Source organism: Mixophyes fleayi, chromosome 4 (assembly GCF_038048845.1).
Source record: "Mixophyes fleayi isolate aMixFle1 chromosome 4, aMixFle1.hap1, whole genome shotgun sequence".
Taxonomy (NCBI): domain Eukaryota; kingdom Metazoa; phylum Chordata; class Amphibia; order Anura; family Limnodynastidae; genus Mixophyes; species Mixophyes fleayi.
In genome coordinates, this window is record NC_134405.1 from 330,999,183 (window position 1) to 331,015,324 (window position 16,142).

General features: G+C 41.0%; 1 protein-coding gene across 1 annotated transcript; it reads left to right on the forward strand.

The window, feature by feature from the left end:
• The first annotated feature begins 13,375 nt into the window (after window positions 1–13,375).
• On the forward strand, window positions 13,376–15,130 carry LOC142150844 (E3 ubiquitin/ISG15 ligase TRIM25-like). The gene is made up of 2 exons (XM_075206019.1): window positions 13,376–14,751; window positions 14,836–15,130. The coding sequence occupies exons 1-2, from the start codon at window positions 13,376–13,378 to the stop codon at window positions 15,128–15,130; spliced, it is 1,671 nt and encodes a 556-aa protein (XP_075062120.1).
• The last annotated feature ends 1,012 nt before the right edge of the window (window positions 15,131–16,142 follow it).

Genomic DNA, 16,142 nt, shown 5'->3' on the forward strand with positions numbered 1-16,142 from the left:
GGCTGGCAAGGCTGCAGTCCCGATGCACAGGTGTCCCGATGTACTTATGTCTGAGGCAGAACTTTGTCCATGGTTCATTACTGCAGAGGGGCAAATGTAGGATTTCTACATGGGGTTTTAAATGTTAGAACTCAGAACAATGCAAAAAAACTTGTTGCAATAAGTTGGCAACAGACACTCTATTTACTTACCCTATACACACTGATCACTATATACAGGTGAGAAATTATGATATAGAAATCATTTAATAATGCGTATTGTGCCTTTAAGATTGCTTCAAATAGTCTTAAGAAAAATAATGAGTATGTGGCAATGTTCCAGATGTGTGGAATATGTTAATAGTAGATAAGAGAAGCGCTGGTAAGAAATAGTTTGTTGTAGATAGCATTGTAATTCGTAGTGTTTTGAAATTTACTTTGCAAGGCTAAAATCATGACAGATTTATTGCCCCAATTATTTTACACATATGCCAGGTGTTATATCTTTTTGCATGCTAGAAAAAGTTTCTGAGTGCTATAAGAATGTGTAATCTTGATTGTAATAAACAGAACAGTTTCTATACACACAAGAGTTGGTGTTGTGTTCATTTTGTTTTCTAATTGATCAATCGATCGATCAATGCATGCAAGAAATAAGAATTCCATTGATTGTGTATTCAATCCATGGATAGCATAAGTTGAAATTGACAGAGGTCAACATGAAGTTACACACCTGATACACACTGAACAGTGTACATAGGTCACACACACCTGCCCACCAGCTTTTTACTTACATGCCCTCACTGCCCACCAGATTGTTTTCTACCATGCTACCCTTTGCCCACTTGCCCACAAGCTTTTCTCTCACATGCTACCCTCTGCCTACTAGCTTTTCTCTCACATGCCCATGCTGCCCACAAGCCTTTCTCTCCCATGCTACTCTTTGCCCACTAGCTCTTCTCTCACATACCACCCTGCCTACCAGATTTTCTCACACGTCACCAACAGCTTTTCTCACATATGCCCCTTGCTGCCCACATGTTTTAGCCACTCCTGTCTTTCTGTCCACCAGCTTTTCTTTCCTATGCCACCCTCTGACTACCAGCTTTTCTTTCCTATGCCACCCTCTGACTATCAGCTTTTCTTTCCTATGCCACCCTCTGACTACCAGCTTTTTACCAGTTTGCCCCACATTATTATTTTTTTTAACTGTCCCATAGAGTTTATTATGATTGTTTACATCTGTTTCTTTTATATATAAAGTTTAAAATCAAGATAAAAAATACTTTAAATGGCTTCTAGCGTTTTTTTTTGAACACTTCATTCTATATTATTTAGCTTAGAAAGTCAATATTAGTGATTAGAGAGTTAAGGTGCTATTCATATATAAGAATGGCGGTGCAGAGCTTACATTGCATAGGTGTAGAGTACATATAAAATCACACATATGATGATTTGACAAATCTCTGTGATATCTTGTAGTATATACTAAACTCTTACCTGATTTCTTGCAGTGCAGTCAGCAGGAACGATTCCATCAGCCCGCCTGCACTGAGTAACATGTGACTGCTGCAGTCACATGACCTGAGACTGAGACACAGAGCAGCAGAAAGGACCATCCCCGCTGCTCTGCTGAGTCTGCAGCTTTATATTAAATATGTCAGGTGCCAATTGTGCCTATTCACCATGGAGGTGGTGATGGGACGCCTCATACCGCTTTCATACTGCCGCCCCGGCAATATCCCGGGTTTTTCAAGCCGGGTTTTTGCCGTGGCTCGGAGCGTCCCAGCTCAGAAACACCATTCATACTGCACCTCGGACCCGGGAATTTCCCGGGTTGATCCCATTCATACTGCACAAGTCTGTGCCCTGGCAATTTGTGGGAGTCATCACCAGAGCAGTTTTCATTGGCTGAAAAATGGTGATGTCATTGAAAGGTGACTGGTGACTCCTTCTCGAATCTTCCACGGGCTCCCACCGATGACATCATCCTCCAGAGACAGGCAGACAGCCAATCTGCTTGTTTTCTGTGCAACCCGGGTTGAAAAACCCGGGTTGCACCATTCATAGTGCAGGCAACCCGGGTCCGACTCGGGAATTACCCCTCGATAAATCCCGGGTTGAAGACCCGGGATTTTAGACTTGGGATTTTTGACTTGTACCATTCATACTGCTGCACCAAGACCCGGGTCGTTTGAGCTCGCCCCGGCAAAAACCCGGGATTTTGGTGCAGTATGAATGGGGTATCAGTGGCGTCCCCTGTCGTAGTCATTCTAAATCAATAAAGTATTGATGCTACGTCATGCCAAGGTTAATTACGCAATAGCACCGGCAAACAGATCAAATACACTTACACTCACTTCTACATTTGTAAATAGTTCCAACTCACATTATTTTATTATTAAGAAGTGGAGATTATTTACACAAAGATGAACCTACATTAAAAGATATTTATGGTTCAGGTCCCAAGAAATGTATGGTGTTTGGTCTTATATTAATCCACATTTTATCAGCAGGAATCTGGTATCCCCGGAAAAGCAATGGCACATAGAGATCGCTAGTTATGATTAGTATAAGATTAATTCTCAAAAGTACTCTGTTAATGAGTCAGTTTAAACCAGTTTTTTGGTGGTAAGACACATATGCAGCTCTTGGATTGAATTGCCCCCACCTTTGGAGAAGAATACTTTAAACTGACCTATGGCCTACATTTTACTGGACTAACCTGAATCCTGAACCAATGAAGAACTCTTTTAGTTATCTTTGTGTACATTGTGACATTATCACTGTTTTTTTTTTATCAATGTAAACTTTATATTAACTGGTCACTCATGCAGTAACAGTATCTTTGACTGGAAGTTTTTTGAATCGTTCCTCCAAATATGAGGAAGACCATCCAGTGTTATGGATTCTGGAATTTATTTAATTCTGATATTATTACATATTGAGCGATTTTCCTGATCATCCATCTGATCTTTCATGGTTTCGGACCTAATGTTTGTCAATCCATGGTCGGTGTACTCCTAGTAACCACAAATTTCCATCAGCTTTTGTTTTTTCCAGAGCTAACACTTTGGTCCTGAATCCCTCTAAGATGCATTAACTTCCATGTGATTGGTAACTTTGACTAATTTAATAATTTCAACTAAAGATGGTAGTAGTTGTTCAAGGTCTGAATCTGGATCTAGAGACTCAGGAGTGGGTTGTGGTGGGAGTCTGAATTACTATGTTCTTGCAATAATGCCTGGTATATCTATATGAGTTATTTTCTTTTGTCTTTGAGACCTGTTCGGCCTGTGTAAAGGCAAGACATCAATAACTATATAGGTGTTTATAGCAAAGATAGTGTAATCATTTTCAGAATAAGCAAAAGGTATTGGGATTGATATATCTATCCTACTCAAAGGAAATATTTTGTGACAAAGCAGCAGATTATATTATCAATGATTTCTTTTATGAGATCCTTGAAATGTCTGCAGAATGAGTGCTTTGAGTAACATTTTGGCTGCAATTGCCCTCTAGTGGCATTAGAAAGTAATTTAAGTTAACAGCAGCCGTTGAGTTTATGGAATAGAAGGTGATATAATAAAGGTCCACCAGTTCCATCCTTGATATTATTAGTATGCTGGAGTTTATTTCAGCAGAGGCCTGTGAATCAGCGTGAGACCCAGTCTTAGTGAGAATATGGTCTATACAGTATAGAGGTTCAGGCGGGTTGGGTACTGTCATGAACATAAGGAACTTACAGTTATTTTTAAGGGATGAATCATAACTGCAGTGTAAATATGTTATATTTAAATGAATCCATTGATAAGTTCAGCTACAAAAGTGTAAAATGTGAAGACAAAAAGTGTGAGAAGATAGGAGTGTCACCTGTGGCAGTTTCAAAAAGCTCTTGCTGTGAGATATATCCCGACACAAGTTTTTGGACTCTTGAATAGACTTTGTGGGGCCGGTCACTGCTGGACATCCTTGCAGCCCAAGGCAGCATTTTAAAGGCCTATACAGGTATAGAGAAATATGAGCTTCAAAGGAAAATGTCTTCATAGTTCATATTTTGGGGAATCCGGGTGCCAGAGTCATAGGGGATTTATTAATGATAAAATTGGATCTGTGTGACGCTCCAGAGAATAGTTAGATCACATAGTAAAATTGGTTAGTAAATCAGGCAACATGCAAATGGTGATTGAAAAAAGTGTCACAGTCCACAACCCCCTGGGGGTACAAAGAGGTGTGGAAGTGTCTTTAAAAGGCTGAGACCAGATATAGCAAATTGTCAGACTTTTTGGGGAAATCAATTCACATTGATAAGCTGTCCATCTTTCTAGCCAATTTCCCATTGCACAGATTATGCAACCCAAGTAAGTGCTTTTATGACTGTAACTCCTTTATTTTAAACTGTTTGCTTGTGTATGTTATCTCAATCTATTAATTGTTTATTATTTTATTTTTTTTAAAATAAATTTTTATTCACTTTTTCCCCAAAAAGAAATGGTACAGCATATGCTATGATAATACAGCTCATAACAGTGTTAACATTGAGAGTTTGTAATACAGGTAAGGTATAGAACTCGGAACCATTACAGAAGGAATGGACATTAAGAGTAGTAGCATATGGGCAGATGAGAATCAAAAGTATAATAGTTATGAGATATCCGGAGTACCATAAAGGGAAGACGGAGAGGGGGAAAGGAAGAGGAAATATCAGAAGTTGAAAACAGAGAGGAGGAGGATAGTGGGGGAGGGGGGAGGAGGGTTAGTTAGTAGAGGGAAAAACAGAGAAGAAGGAAAGGAAAAGAGGTCCCAGTGAGACTCAGCTCAAAAAATTACTAAAATATCTATATTATCATTTTTTAAGACGAGGAGTGCGTAGCGATGAAGTAATACTGCCACCTATGCCATGTGGAGAGAAATTTGTTAGGGCGATCATTAACTACACTAGTCATGTGCTCTAGGTTATATATACCAAACACTCTGAATTAGTTCAGAAATAGAGGGGCTCTCTGATTGTTTCCATTTCCTGGCTATTAAGCATCTGACTGCGGTCAGGATATGGTCCGGGAGTATCCACATTATTTTGAGGGTGTCAGGAGGTAGTCGAGGAAGGAGAAAGTAAGATAGGTGGAATGGCGATCTTAGACTAGTTATTTTATAAATAAGTTCAGCCATCTCCTTCCAGAAAGGGTTGATTTTTAGGCATCTCCACCAAATATGGGACAGGGAGCCACGATGGCCACAGTTGCGCCAGCAGAGGTCAGAGGATGTCGGATAGATTGTTTTCAGTTTGGATGGGACTAAATACCAACGGAATAAGGGTATGTAAGACTTTTCTTTTATCTGAGTACAGATAGAGGATTTGGCAACTGCCTCGCGAATCTACGTCCATTCCTCCGGTTCCAAAGTCTCAGCCATCTCCTCCTCCCAGCGGAGCTCATGAGCCTCTTTCTCAGGCAAATTGTGACTCATTAGTAGAGAATAGAAAGTGGATATTAAACCTTTAGATAACGTTTTGTTTTCACAGAAGGTTTCTAGGGGGGGAGGGATTGTGAGGAACACGAGGGTCTATTAAGGTGGAGAAATGTACCGAATTTGTAAGTATTGGTAAAACACGGAAGTCAAGAGGTGAAAGCGCTCACGGAGATCAGCAAAGGTCGGGAAAAACCCCATTGGGACTATATCGGAAAGAAACAAAATATTCTGTTTTGTCCGTTGGGAAAAAGATTTTGGATTGTTACCTGGAGGGAAAGAGGGGTTATGCCACAGTGGGAACATCCGCTTGGGATTAGCGAAAATTTTGAAAGTGCGGGTGCAATATTTCCATATTTTTAAAGAGAAGCGAACTGTTGGGGGGAGAGCGTGAAGAGGGGGAATATCTTTAGGGTCTAGCCAAAATAAGATACTGGGGGATAGCATCTGAAGAAGGTTCACCTCTGTGTCAACCCAAAGCCTGGTCTGAGGAAGAGAATGAGAGAGGACCGCTTGGGTGAGGTGAGACGCCAAGTAGTATTTATGGAGGCAGGGAAGCCCCAATCCACCATTACGAGCATGATGAATGAGAACTTTGAGGCAAACTCTTGGACGCCGGCCAGACCATATAAATTGTCAGATGCTTGCCTGTAGATCTTTGAGAAAAAGTGATGGGACACGTACAGGTAGGGTCTGGAAGAGATAAAGAATCCTTGGCAGAATATTCATCTTGACACTCTACCAATCCAAGAGATATACTTTGGGGACCAGGATTTAAGGTCTTGCTTCAGGGCGGTGTCCAAATCGTATAATTGGATGAACGAAAGTATATTGGTTGATATTGTTTTATTGGTCGTTTGCACTCAGTATGCCACGTGTAGCGTGGCATATTGCGATCGCACGGTAAAATACGCACGTACACACTCGCATTACAACATTTAGTTATTTATGTAATTCATATTCATATTGGTTCAGTTACACAGTCATATATGAGCAGATAGTATTTAGTTTATTAGTAGTTTATATAATAAGATTATATGTACACTTCAGTGTTATTTAAAGGTTCAGGTTATAAGAAAGGTGTCATGTCTAATATCATATTAAACCCCTTCTCACCAGCAGCTGTCCGGTGCATTCGGCGAAGAGATTGCACATTGCATACTCTAGTTATTGAGGTTAGGGAATAAACCTTTAATATGATACTGACCATAAATGCTAATAGACTAATTGTAACTGGAGAGTCAGACGGGAAGAACAGAGCTCATCCCCTGGAGAGATGACCCCCACCTTTGGATTCCTTAGATTGAACCAGCCTATGACCTGTTTACCCTGGACCCATCTGATGTCTGGACCTATAGAAGCAAGTCACGTCATCTCTATTGTTCACTCTGTAACACTGACTGTATATATAATCATAGCTGCACCCCCACTAGCCTCAGTCTACTCTGATCACAGTATTCAAGGGTGAACTACTGTCCACTGGTGCCCATGGTTAGCGCAGCGGTATGTATGTATCTTTTGGTATTGGCTGTACTGTATCTTAATATAATAATGTAATGAATTGTTAACTATTTACATCTGCTAAAATAAATCACTTTGTGCGTTGGAAACACAATTCAATCGCCTATGCAATGCTTATTTGAAAATGATAGAATTACTTTAATAGCGGCTACTAGCGGGGGAAAGTTGGCAGTAAAAAGACGAGCATAGGTTTTGGTGAGATTAACACCTAAATATTTAATGTGATGTGGCTGCCAATGAAATTTGAAGGTGTCTTAAAAGTATATTTGAGCGTTCGAAGGGAGATTGAGGGCAAGGGCCTCAGTCTTATCGGAGCTGATTTTAAAATTCGAAAGGAGACCATATTCGTCAATTTCAGCTAAAACAGATGGAACAGAGACATAAGGGTTTGTAAGGGTGAGACTGTCTGCATACAGGGCTAGTTTAGATGATCTTAAACCTGTGGATATACCAGAGATATTAGTATTGAGGCGAATTCTGGAGGTAAGAGGTTCCATCAATAGGGCAAAGAGGAAGGGAGAAAGGGGGCATCCCAGTCTGGTTCCATTCCGAATTGGGAACGTCGCTGAAGCACATCCATTAGCCAGAACCGTTGCTAAGGGGTTGAAATAGAGGGAGGCGATTCCATTAAGAAAGGGGCAATGTATGTTCGCTACTTTGAGAACCTCGCGCGTGAAGGGCCATGAAACCCGGTCAAAGGCTTTTTCAGCGTCATGCGTGAGCACCAGAGCCGGAGTTTTAAGCTTATTTGAAGTATGAATCAAGTTTATGATTTTCCTAGTATTATCGGACGCTATTTAGTGATTTGCTAAAATCTTAGCGAAAAGTTTTAAGTCTATATTTAGTAATGAAATTGGACTATAACTTGTACAAAGGCTAGGATCCTTTCCTTCCTTCGGGATGACTCCTATGTTAGCTCTGGTGGTGGCGCTGTCAAACTTCCGACCCGTAAGAATCGAGTTAAAGAGATCTAGAAGCATGGGTGAGAGGACAGGGAGCAATTTTTTGTAATATATGGCCGTGAGACCGTCCGGACCCGGGGCGGACGCATTTCTCAGGGATTTAACTGTACTTTTCAATTCGTCAGCGTATATTTCCTGACTAAGTGACGAAGAATGCGACTCACTAAGCGCAAGAAGACGACATGTATTTAGGAATGTTTTGATTCGGAGTCTGAGGTCTTTAGGGGGGGGGGGGTGTCAGAATGCAGATCATACAATTTGGAGTAGAATTCCTGGAAACGGTTAGCTATCTTCTGTGGGTCGAATAGCTTACTGGCGGAGGCATCTTGAATATGAATAATTCTGTTGTGTGTCCGTTTGGCGCGTAAACTACGAGCCAAGAGAGCGTCAGCTTTGTTTCCTTTCTCGTAGAATCTTTGGCGGAGCCATTTCAGCGTGTTGGCAGCTTTATTAGACAAAAGTTGCTGAGCTTTTACAGCCAGGATTTTGAGATAAGTTTTGCGTTTTGGGTAACGTTGATGCTTCTTGGTAAGAGAAACAAGCTCAGATTCGAGATCCTGGATGCATGATAAATGGATTTTTTTCTGGGCTGAGGACATGCTAATTAAGAGGCCTCGGATAGTGGCTTTATGAGCCTCCCATAGAACAGAGTGTGAGATATCTGGGGAGGAGTTAAAGTTCTTGAACTCCTCAATTACCTGCGACACTTTTTGTAAAGTTTACAATTTGGAGACGAGGGTGTCATGCATGTGCCAGGATCGATAGGGGCGGACTGAGGGGAGGATATCAACATTGAGAGAAACCGCCGCATGATCTGACCAGGTGACTGAAATTATATCCGAAGAGCGCAGGGAAGGAGTGGAGGATTTATCTGTGAAAATCATGTTTATGTGGGTATGGACGTTATGCGGGACGGAAAAGTGTGTGTATGCACGAGCAGAAGAGTTCAGGACTCGCCAAGAGTCATAGAGATTATAAAGCTTAATTAGGGAGCAAAGATGGCGAGAGTCTATAGAGGTCCGCAGAGAGGAAGGAGACGGCAGCTATTAATTATTTTTTATATCTGTATGCCCTGTACTTTTGTATATTAAATCTATAATTTAATATGTTGCGTCCTGGATACTCTAACGAATCCATTAGGCTGTTAAGAAGAAATTGCTTGACCAAGTTAACCCTTTGAATGCCAGTGTGTGATTTGTTGATACATTTGATTAACAAGCTTAGTATGTGCTTGCATTTACATTTGTATAACAGTCTGGAGGTGTGAAGAGTTAACCCTTTGCTTGGTAGTCTGTGTGTAGCTAGAAGCCTGTGTGCCAGTGTGGGACAGTATATTGGGGTCCTATTGCCCGTATTTAATAGGTGGTGGTGACAAACCTGAAGTGTGTGACGTGTGAGCGCTGTTTGGGGGCGATTCAGTAGGTCTAGAACCTGTGTGATAGGTAAAGAGAGACTGTAGCCTGGAATCGTGTGACCTCATACAGCAAACACCCCAAAGTCACGGCAGCTGGGAGCGTGTTCGTGAGAGGTACGAATTAACGACGGTAGAAATACCAATAGAAATAATACCGACACGAAAATCCTGAGAGGCAAAACTCCGCAATGACACGGATAAAATACCGACATTGTGATTGCCGACAGTGAAAATGCAGAGTCACAGTTATAACAATAAATAAATAAAAATAAAATTGGAAAAGCATGCCCCCACCCCTCCACAGTCATATTAACCCTAGTGCTCCCAGTGTGGGGTCCCCCCGATTTCCCTCTAATCAGCCCTAGGCTTAGCCAGCTGAGGCTGTTGGCACTATAGCAGGGGAACCTGCAGCCGGCAGTTCCCCTGCCATGGTGCCAACCAGCCCCAGGCTGGTCAGCATGGGGATGGATTCCCAGCAGCATCACTGACGTTAGCTTTCCCACGCTGTCAGAGACATAAGGCCCACGTTATAAATAGACCTGCCGGCTGTTAGAATTTCATTATGCGGTGGGTTGCTTCTGTATTCAGAAGCAGTTGCGGCGTCTTTTTTATTTGCCAAGCATGTTCCAGATGGATTATTTTGGGGACCAAACTGCCAGACAACATTTTTTTTCTCGAAGACACTTGGCGTTTCTTTTTCCATCACTTGGAATATTGTTTTGGGGTATCTTTTTTTAAAAACTCACTTTGGATTAAAATCTTACAGCTCTGGGTCATAAAGAAGAACGAAGAACAGAGTATGAATGGGTTTTTTAAAAAACTTTTAATAAAAATTTGTGTTTTTTCATGAGGGTTGTCTGTTACTTACATTTTACATACAGGACAGAGTGGGCCCTAGATTCTAGAGCATGCTGGCAGTTGTGGTTCCCCAAGTGACAGCGTGTCCTGGCAGCCATGGGTATGCTGGTGCTTGCAGTACTACAAGCACCAGCACGTACAGACTGTTCATGGCAGCCTGGGCTTGCTGGCACCGGTAGATCACCAATGTAAAACAGTTTTTCTTTAATTTTTATTCATTTTTTTCAACCACTTATTACCCCCCACCCACCGCCCAGGGGGGCATTTTTTTTTACGGATCCTGACTTCCTAGGGAATCTAGCTCCGTGCTGGTCAGCCTGGGGCTGGTTGTCATCATTGCTGTGGGCTCTTAAGTAAAATAAATAATCCTGCAAAAAAAAAAAAAAAAAATCCTGCAAATATATCTATATCTATCTATCTATATAGTACACATATATAGAGGTAGGGGCCCCTTGGCACTGCTTTGCCCGGGGGCCCATAATGTTGTTAAGATGGCCCTGGTGGCTGTACTGCCGTCAAATCCACTGGCTGCCAGCACAGGTTTTCATGTGTTTTGGGAGGGGTGGGGGTGAGTTAAGCATTATTAGTGTTTTTATTTATTTGTTATCACTGTTTTGTGCTGCCAGGCATTGCTCGTTTAATGTCGGCATTGTGACTCTCCAAATTACTACTGTCAACAGCCACAATGTCTACATTTTAAACACGTGGACAGAATGAACCTGTTGTCATTCACCCTGTCACTGTTTTGGTGTCGACAGGATAAGTGTCGACAGATTCAGCGTCGGAAAATCGTACCCAACCCCACTAGATACATATTCATAGATAAATACAAAAATTGAGTACATACACTTGCGCTTCCGTTCATGCCCATAGATGTTCATAAACCAAATGTGCTATTCATCATTGGATGGTATTCCTCGCTTAGGACTCAAAGATGTCATCATATGAAACGTGTACATGTATGGAAAAACACAAAAAAAACATACAAGACCACATAGCGTATTATGTAAACATATGATCTAATACTTTCAAGTCCACCACCAGAATGATAGTATGTGTCAGAGTCCTAAGATATGTCGTTTTTCCTCACAGCACCACACTCGTGATATCTTCTCCTCAAAGCCCCTCTCGGGTATATGCTTACATCTCCATAGAATAATTTGCGCTTTTCAAATCCAAACTCCTCTTCCTCATACAAACAAATATGGAAAATGTCTCCAGAAGAGCGATGGGGCATGGAATATATAAAAAAAGCATACGAAGACAACTTCGTGCATTACCCCAAAATACACATTTAATATCAATGGAACAAATAAAAACAATAATAAAACTAGAAAGCACACATGTGCAAACGTATCCACATAATGATATAAAAGTCCCGTACCGGATGGCAATGTGTATACAGCCTGTGAAGGGATCCACTTATAGATGGTATTGCTGCAGCTTGGGATCCAAAACACAAGCACGTGTCACACTGGTCACTCGGTCTCTGGGAAAAGCCGCCAACGCGTTTCAACCCTGTCCGTCGTGGGTCTTTTTCAAGGCATACCCCACGCGGCTGCATGCCGAAGTGGAGCGCCTGATAGAATTGATTATCTATTCTATATATTCATAGATAAATTCATTGCTCCAATATATTCGGAATATATATCAGGGGATGCTCCCACTTGACACACCATAAATTCATAGAAAAGGAAGAGAGAAAAGAGTGTTTTTTCACGGTGCACAAACCTACAAGTGTTATTATTATACACAACAAAAACATAGCAAACTTTTTTTATCAAATTTTAAATCATGTTGTATATAATGTAAACACTGGGATGTTTCCTAATTATATATAATATTGTTTAATAATTAAGAATATGTCCTCAAGCTATAAAGTAATCTTCCTTCCTATAAAGTAGTTTTCTGATTAGATACTGAATAATATAGTCACCATATACCTATCTCAATATGGTAAAGATATCATGGATATCGTGCCAAATTATGTTAACTGTATGTAGCTATCTCGGAATGATAAAGATATCATCAGCCATAGTAGATTTTATTATCACCCCTAAGTCAGCTCAATATTATATGTTAGCTGTTTGTAACTTAGGGGGTGTCGGGGTACCAAGGCTTGATGCCCCCATTATTAATCTCTGATAACCTGATTTCCTATTAGCATAATTCTGTCGACAGGAGAGGAAGAAGTGAAACACAAACAAGGTGTTGCAGTTTCAAAATCAGCTCTGAGGGTCTCTTCAGACTGGCCCTTTATTTATACCTAGGGTCCAGCATTAACTGGTTAACAACAAATACATATAAGGAAATCTCTTTAACTCAGCAAATATTTCTTTGCAACAATAATACATATAAGGCAACATCCTTTGTTCAGTACTACGTGGTTTTCCTCCCGGCTGTTTTCAGCTGTCTGGCATCCTGCTATTGTCTGTTCCATAGGAAACACTTGTTTTTCTTCAAGGCATAGTCCTGTATCTGTAGTATAATTCTTAAGGTATTTCACACATATATTTGTACATCTAAATAACTATTAATTGTTTTATTCTCTCACAGGGGGAATTCAATTAGCCGTAAAGTGTCTTGGGAAGATCCGCGAGACATTTTGCGGTGACGATTTGACAGAAATTTGAGCTCAATTCTCCTTATGCCTCATAGAGATGTCAGAAAAAATGAGCGAAGATTTCTACCGGATTTGCCGGCAAAGTGCGCGGTTCGATGTCTGCACGTCACATTGGCGGCAATTGAATTCCCCCCTTTGTGTTCAAGGAGTTGTACCTGTAAATATTTAGACTTAAGAGTTATCTGCAATATGTATCACTCTGCTATTTTGCTCAGATTGTTTCTTATAGATATCCTAATGCAGTAGGTGTAGTTTAAAACAATTCTGTTACAGCTGTTTCTTTCTGACACAGCAACTCTTCAATGATTCGTCTCTCGCTGGCTGCAAGTTATTTGAAATAGCAAGCAAGCCTGAAACATTTATTGATCCAAGCCTCTACTGCAGAGTCGGGTAGAGTGGCCAGATTGCCCTGTGTATAGACACCTATAGTGTGGCTAAACCTGTAAATAAATAAAGATATAACAGCCTCTCCCTGTGTAAATATATAAAACACACCTATTGGTTTCTGTGTGTCAGAAACTTTCACTTCCATTTCTCTCTTCCGCTGTCAGCGATGGCGTCTACTGATCTGAGACAGGAGCTGGACTGTTCCATCTGTCTGAATATTTATACAGATCCTGTAACATTGAGATGTGGACACAACTTCTGCCGGGTCTGTATTGATCGTGTGCTGGATACACAGGAGGGGTCTGGAGTTTATATCTGTCCTGAATGCAGAGCAGAGTTCAAGAAACATCCTGCACTGATAAGGAACATTCCTCTGTGTAACATAGTGGAGAGATTTCTGTCTACTCAGCCAGATCAGGAGGAGACTGGGATCTTCTGTACTTACTGTATTCACTCTCCTGTACCTGCTGCTAAATCCTGTCTGCATTGTGAGGCTTCTCTGTGTGATAATCACCTGAGAGTACACAGCAAGTCAGAAGAACACGTCTTATCTGATCCCACCACTTCCCTGGGGGACAGGAAATGCTCCGTCCATAAGAAGATCCTGGAGTATTACTGCACTGAGGACTCTGTCTGTATCTGTGTGTCCTGCAGTTTGGCCAGAGAACATCGAGGACACCATGTGGAGATGCTGGATGAGGCCTCTGAGAAGAAGAAGGAGAAACTGAGAAATGTTCTGCAGAAACTGACTACAAAGAGAGAGGACACTGAGAAAAGAGTCCAGAGACTGCAGGAGCGCAGGAGAGGAGATCAGGAAAAAGCAGCTGGTGTAACAGAGACAGTCACAGCCCTGTTTAGAGACATCAAGAGACAGCTGGAAAACCTGGAGAAGAGAGTCATGAGTGAGATCTCCAGGCAGGAAGAGAGCGTTTCACTCTCAGTCTCTGATCTGATGCAGCAGCTGGAAATAAAGAAGGACGAGCTGTCCAGGAAGATGCGTCACATTGAGGAGCTGTGTAACATGTCTGATCCAGTGACTGTCTTACAGGAACCAGACACAGGTGACTTGTGTGATACTGAGGACAGAGAGAGACATGATGACCAGGTCCATGGTGTACGAGATCTGGATGTGGGTCTCATCTTAGATGGATTACATATATTATCTGATATAATAAGAGATATAAATACAGGGATCGATGTGCATGAAGCTACAGACATATTACTGGATATAAACACAGCTGGTAATAATATACATATATCAGGTGACATGAAAACTGCATCTGTGTCAGATATAAACCAGAATCGCACAGTAACACTAGAGAGATTTCAGAATTATCAGGTAATCAGCACTCAGAAATTTTCCTCAGGGCGACATTACTGGGAAGTGGAGGTCAGTAAATCAGGGAGCTGGGGGGTAGGGATGTGTTATCCAAGTATAGACAGGAGAGGAGGTCAGTCATATATTGGGTATAATAAAAAGTCCTGGAGTCTGATGAGTTATAATAATCAGTATTCAGTGATACATGACAGTAGAGAGATTCTGTTACCTCATACTTACCCCAATCAAGGATTACACAAGAATCAGTTAGTGCCCCATTCATATCTGGACTCACATTCTAATGTAAGCAACTATGGGTTACCTGACACTATTCCCCTTGATAAATTCAGGATATATCTGGATTATGAGGCTGGACAGCTGTCCTTTTATGCTGTGTGTGACCCGATCAGACACTTACACACCGTCACTGCCACCTTCAATGAGCCCCTTCATGCTGCACTATGTGTATGGGAAGGTTGTATAAAGATATCTGGGGGAATCAGGAGCTGGGAGAAATTACCAAAGTTTAAGAAATCCGCCCAAAGACTGGTGACATCAGTGGAATGGGAATATGGTAGAATGTACAGTCAGCCAATAGGATGAAGCAGTGGGTGGAGCTACAGCTGAGCCCCTCTTGTATTGCACTAGATATTGTGTTACCAGGTGTCCAATCTTCCTGCATTTGTCCTCTTGGTGTGTTAGATGTGGGTGTATCAAGTTTTTTGATAAATAAAAATATATGATATTATCCAGCCTTCCCAAACCTGTGATTGGCTGTAATAAAATTCTATATCAGCCAGGGTGTTAATGACTTATAGATTAGTGTTAGACTTGCTTTATGTCTCAGAATCACATTGTATACTATTATTATTATTATTATTATTAACTGTGTAAATTCTGATTATGCCGTAAGTGAATATTATAATGTACATTAACTTGCAGAAATTAATAAATACATATACTAAACTTATTTTTCTCAGACTATCTTTATCACATGTGTCACATTTGTGTATTTTTATTACATTTTCACAATAGACCTATACACATACTTTCCTGTAGAAGTGCAACTGCTGGGTGCAAGGATCCCCCATTATAAGTATAAGATGGAGCCGAGATCTCTGCGACCAGTAAAAGTAGGTGCACTAGTTACTAAATCTATACTAAGTAATGAACATTCCTGACCCATCCAACTTCTCATATTGGCAGGAACAAATCTGCACCCCTGCTGATTCACCAATCTTTGCCTGCAAATCCCTGCAGCTAGGTGCTGAAAAGTAGTCACATGGCATCATGACAGAGCATTTACACTGCAGGATTGCCCTTTGCACGGTCGAAAATGACAATTAATTGCTATGGGTAAAGTAATTAAATTATAATTTTAAGAGCAAGTAAATCAACTATTTGAAAATATAATGCTGTGTATTACAAGCTGAATAAAATATATGAAGTACATATGTCAGTGTTTATATTCCATATTTCCACCATCCTGTGTCTCACTGCTCTGCAGCAGGATGTTATATTAGGAGGAAGGTGCTTATCTTACAGAGCAGGCAGGTAGAGTGACAGACAGGCTTGTATAAATGCATTGTGCAGATTGGTTGATTCATATTCAGGG

What these genes read in the sequence shown, in the direction of transcription:
- LOC142150844 (XM_075206019.1), top strand. Translation starts at nt 13,376, where the DNA reads ATGGCGTCTACTGATCTGAGACAGGAGCTGGACTGTTCCATCTGTCTG. An exon ending in CATGACAGTAGAGAGATTCT is followed by an intron (nt 14,752 to 14,835) that starts GTTACCTCATAC and finishes TTCTAATGTAAG; the next exon opens with CAACTATGGGTTACCTGACA.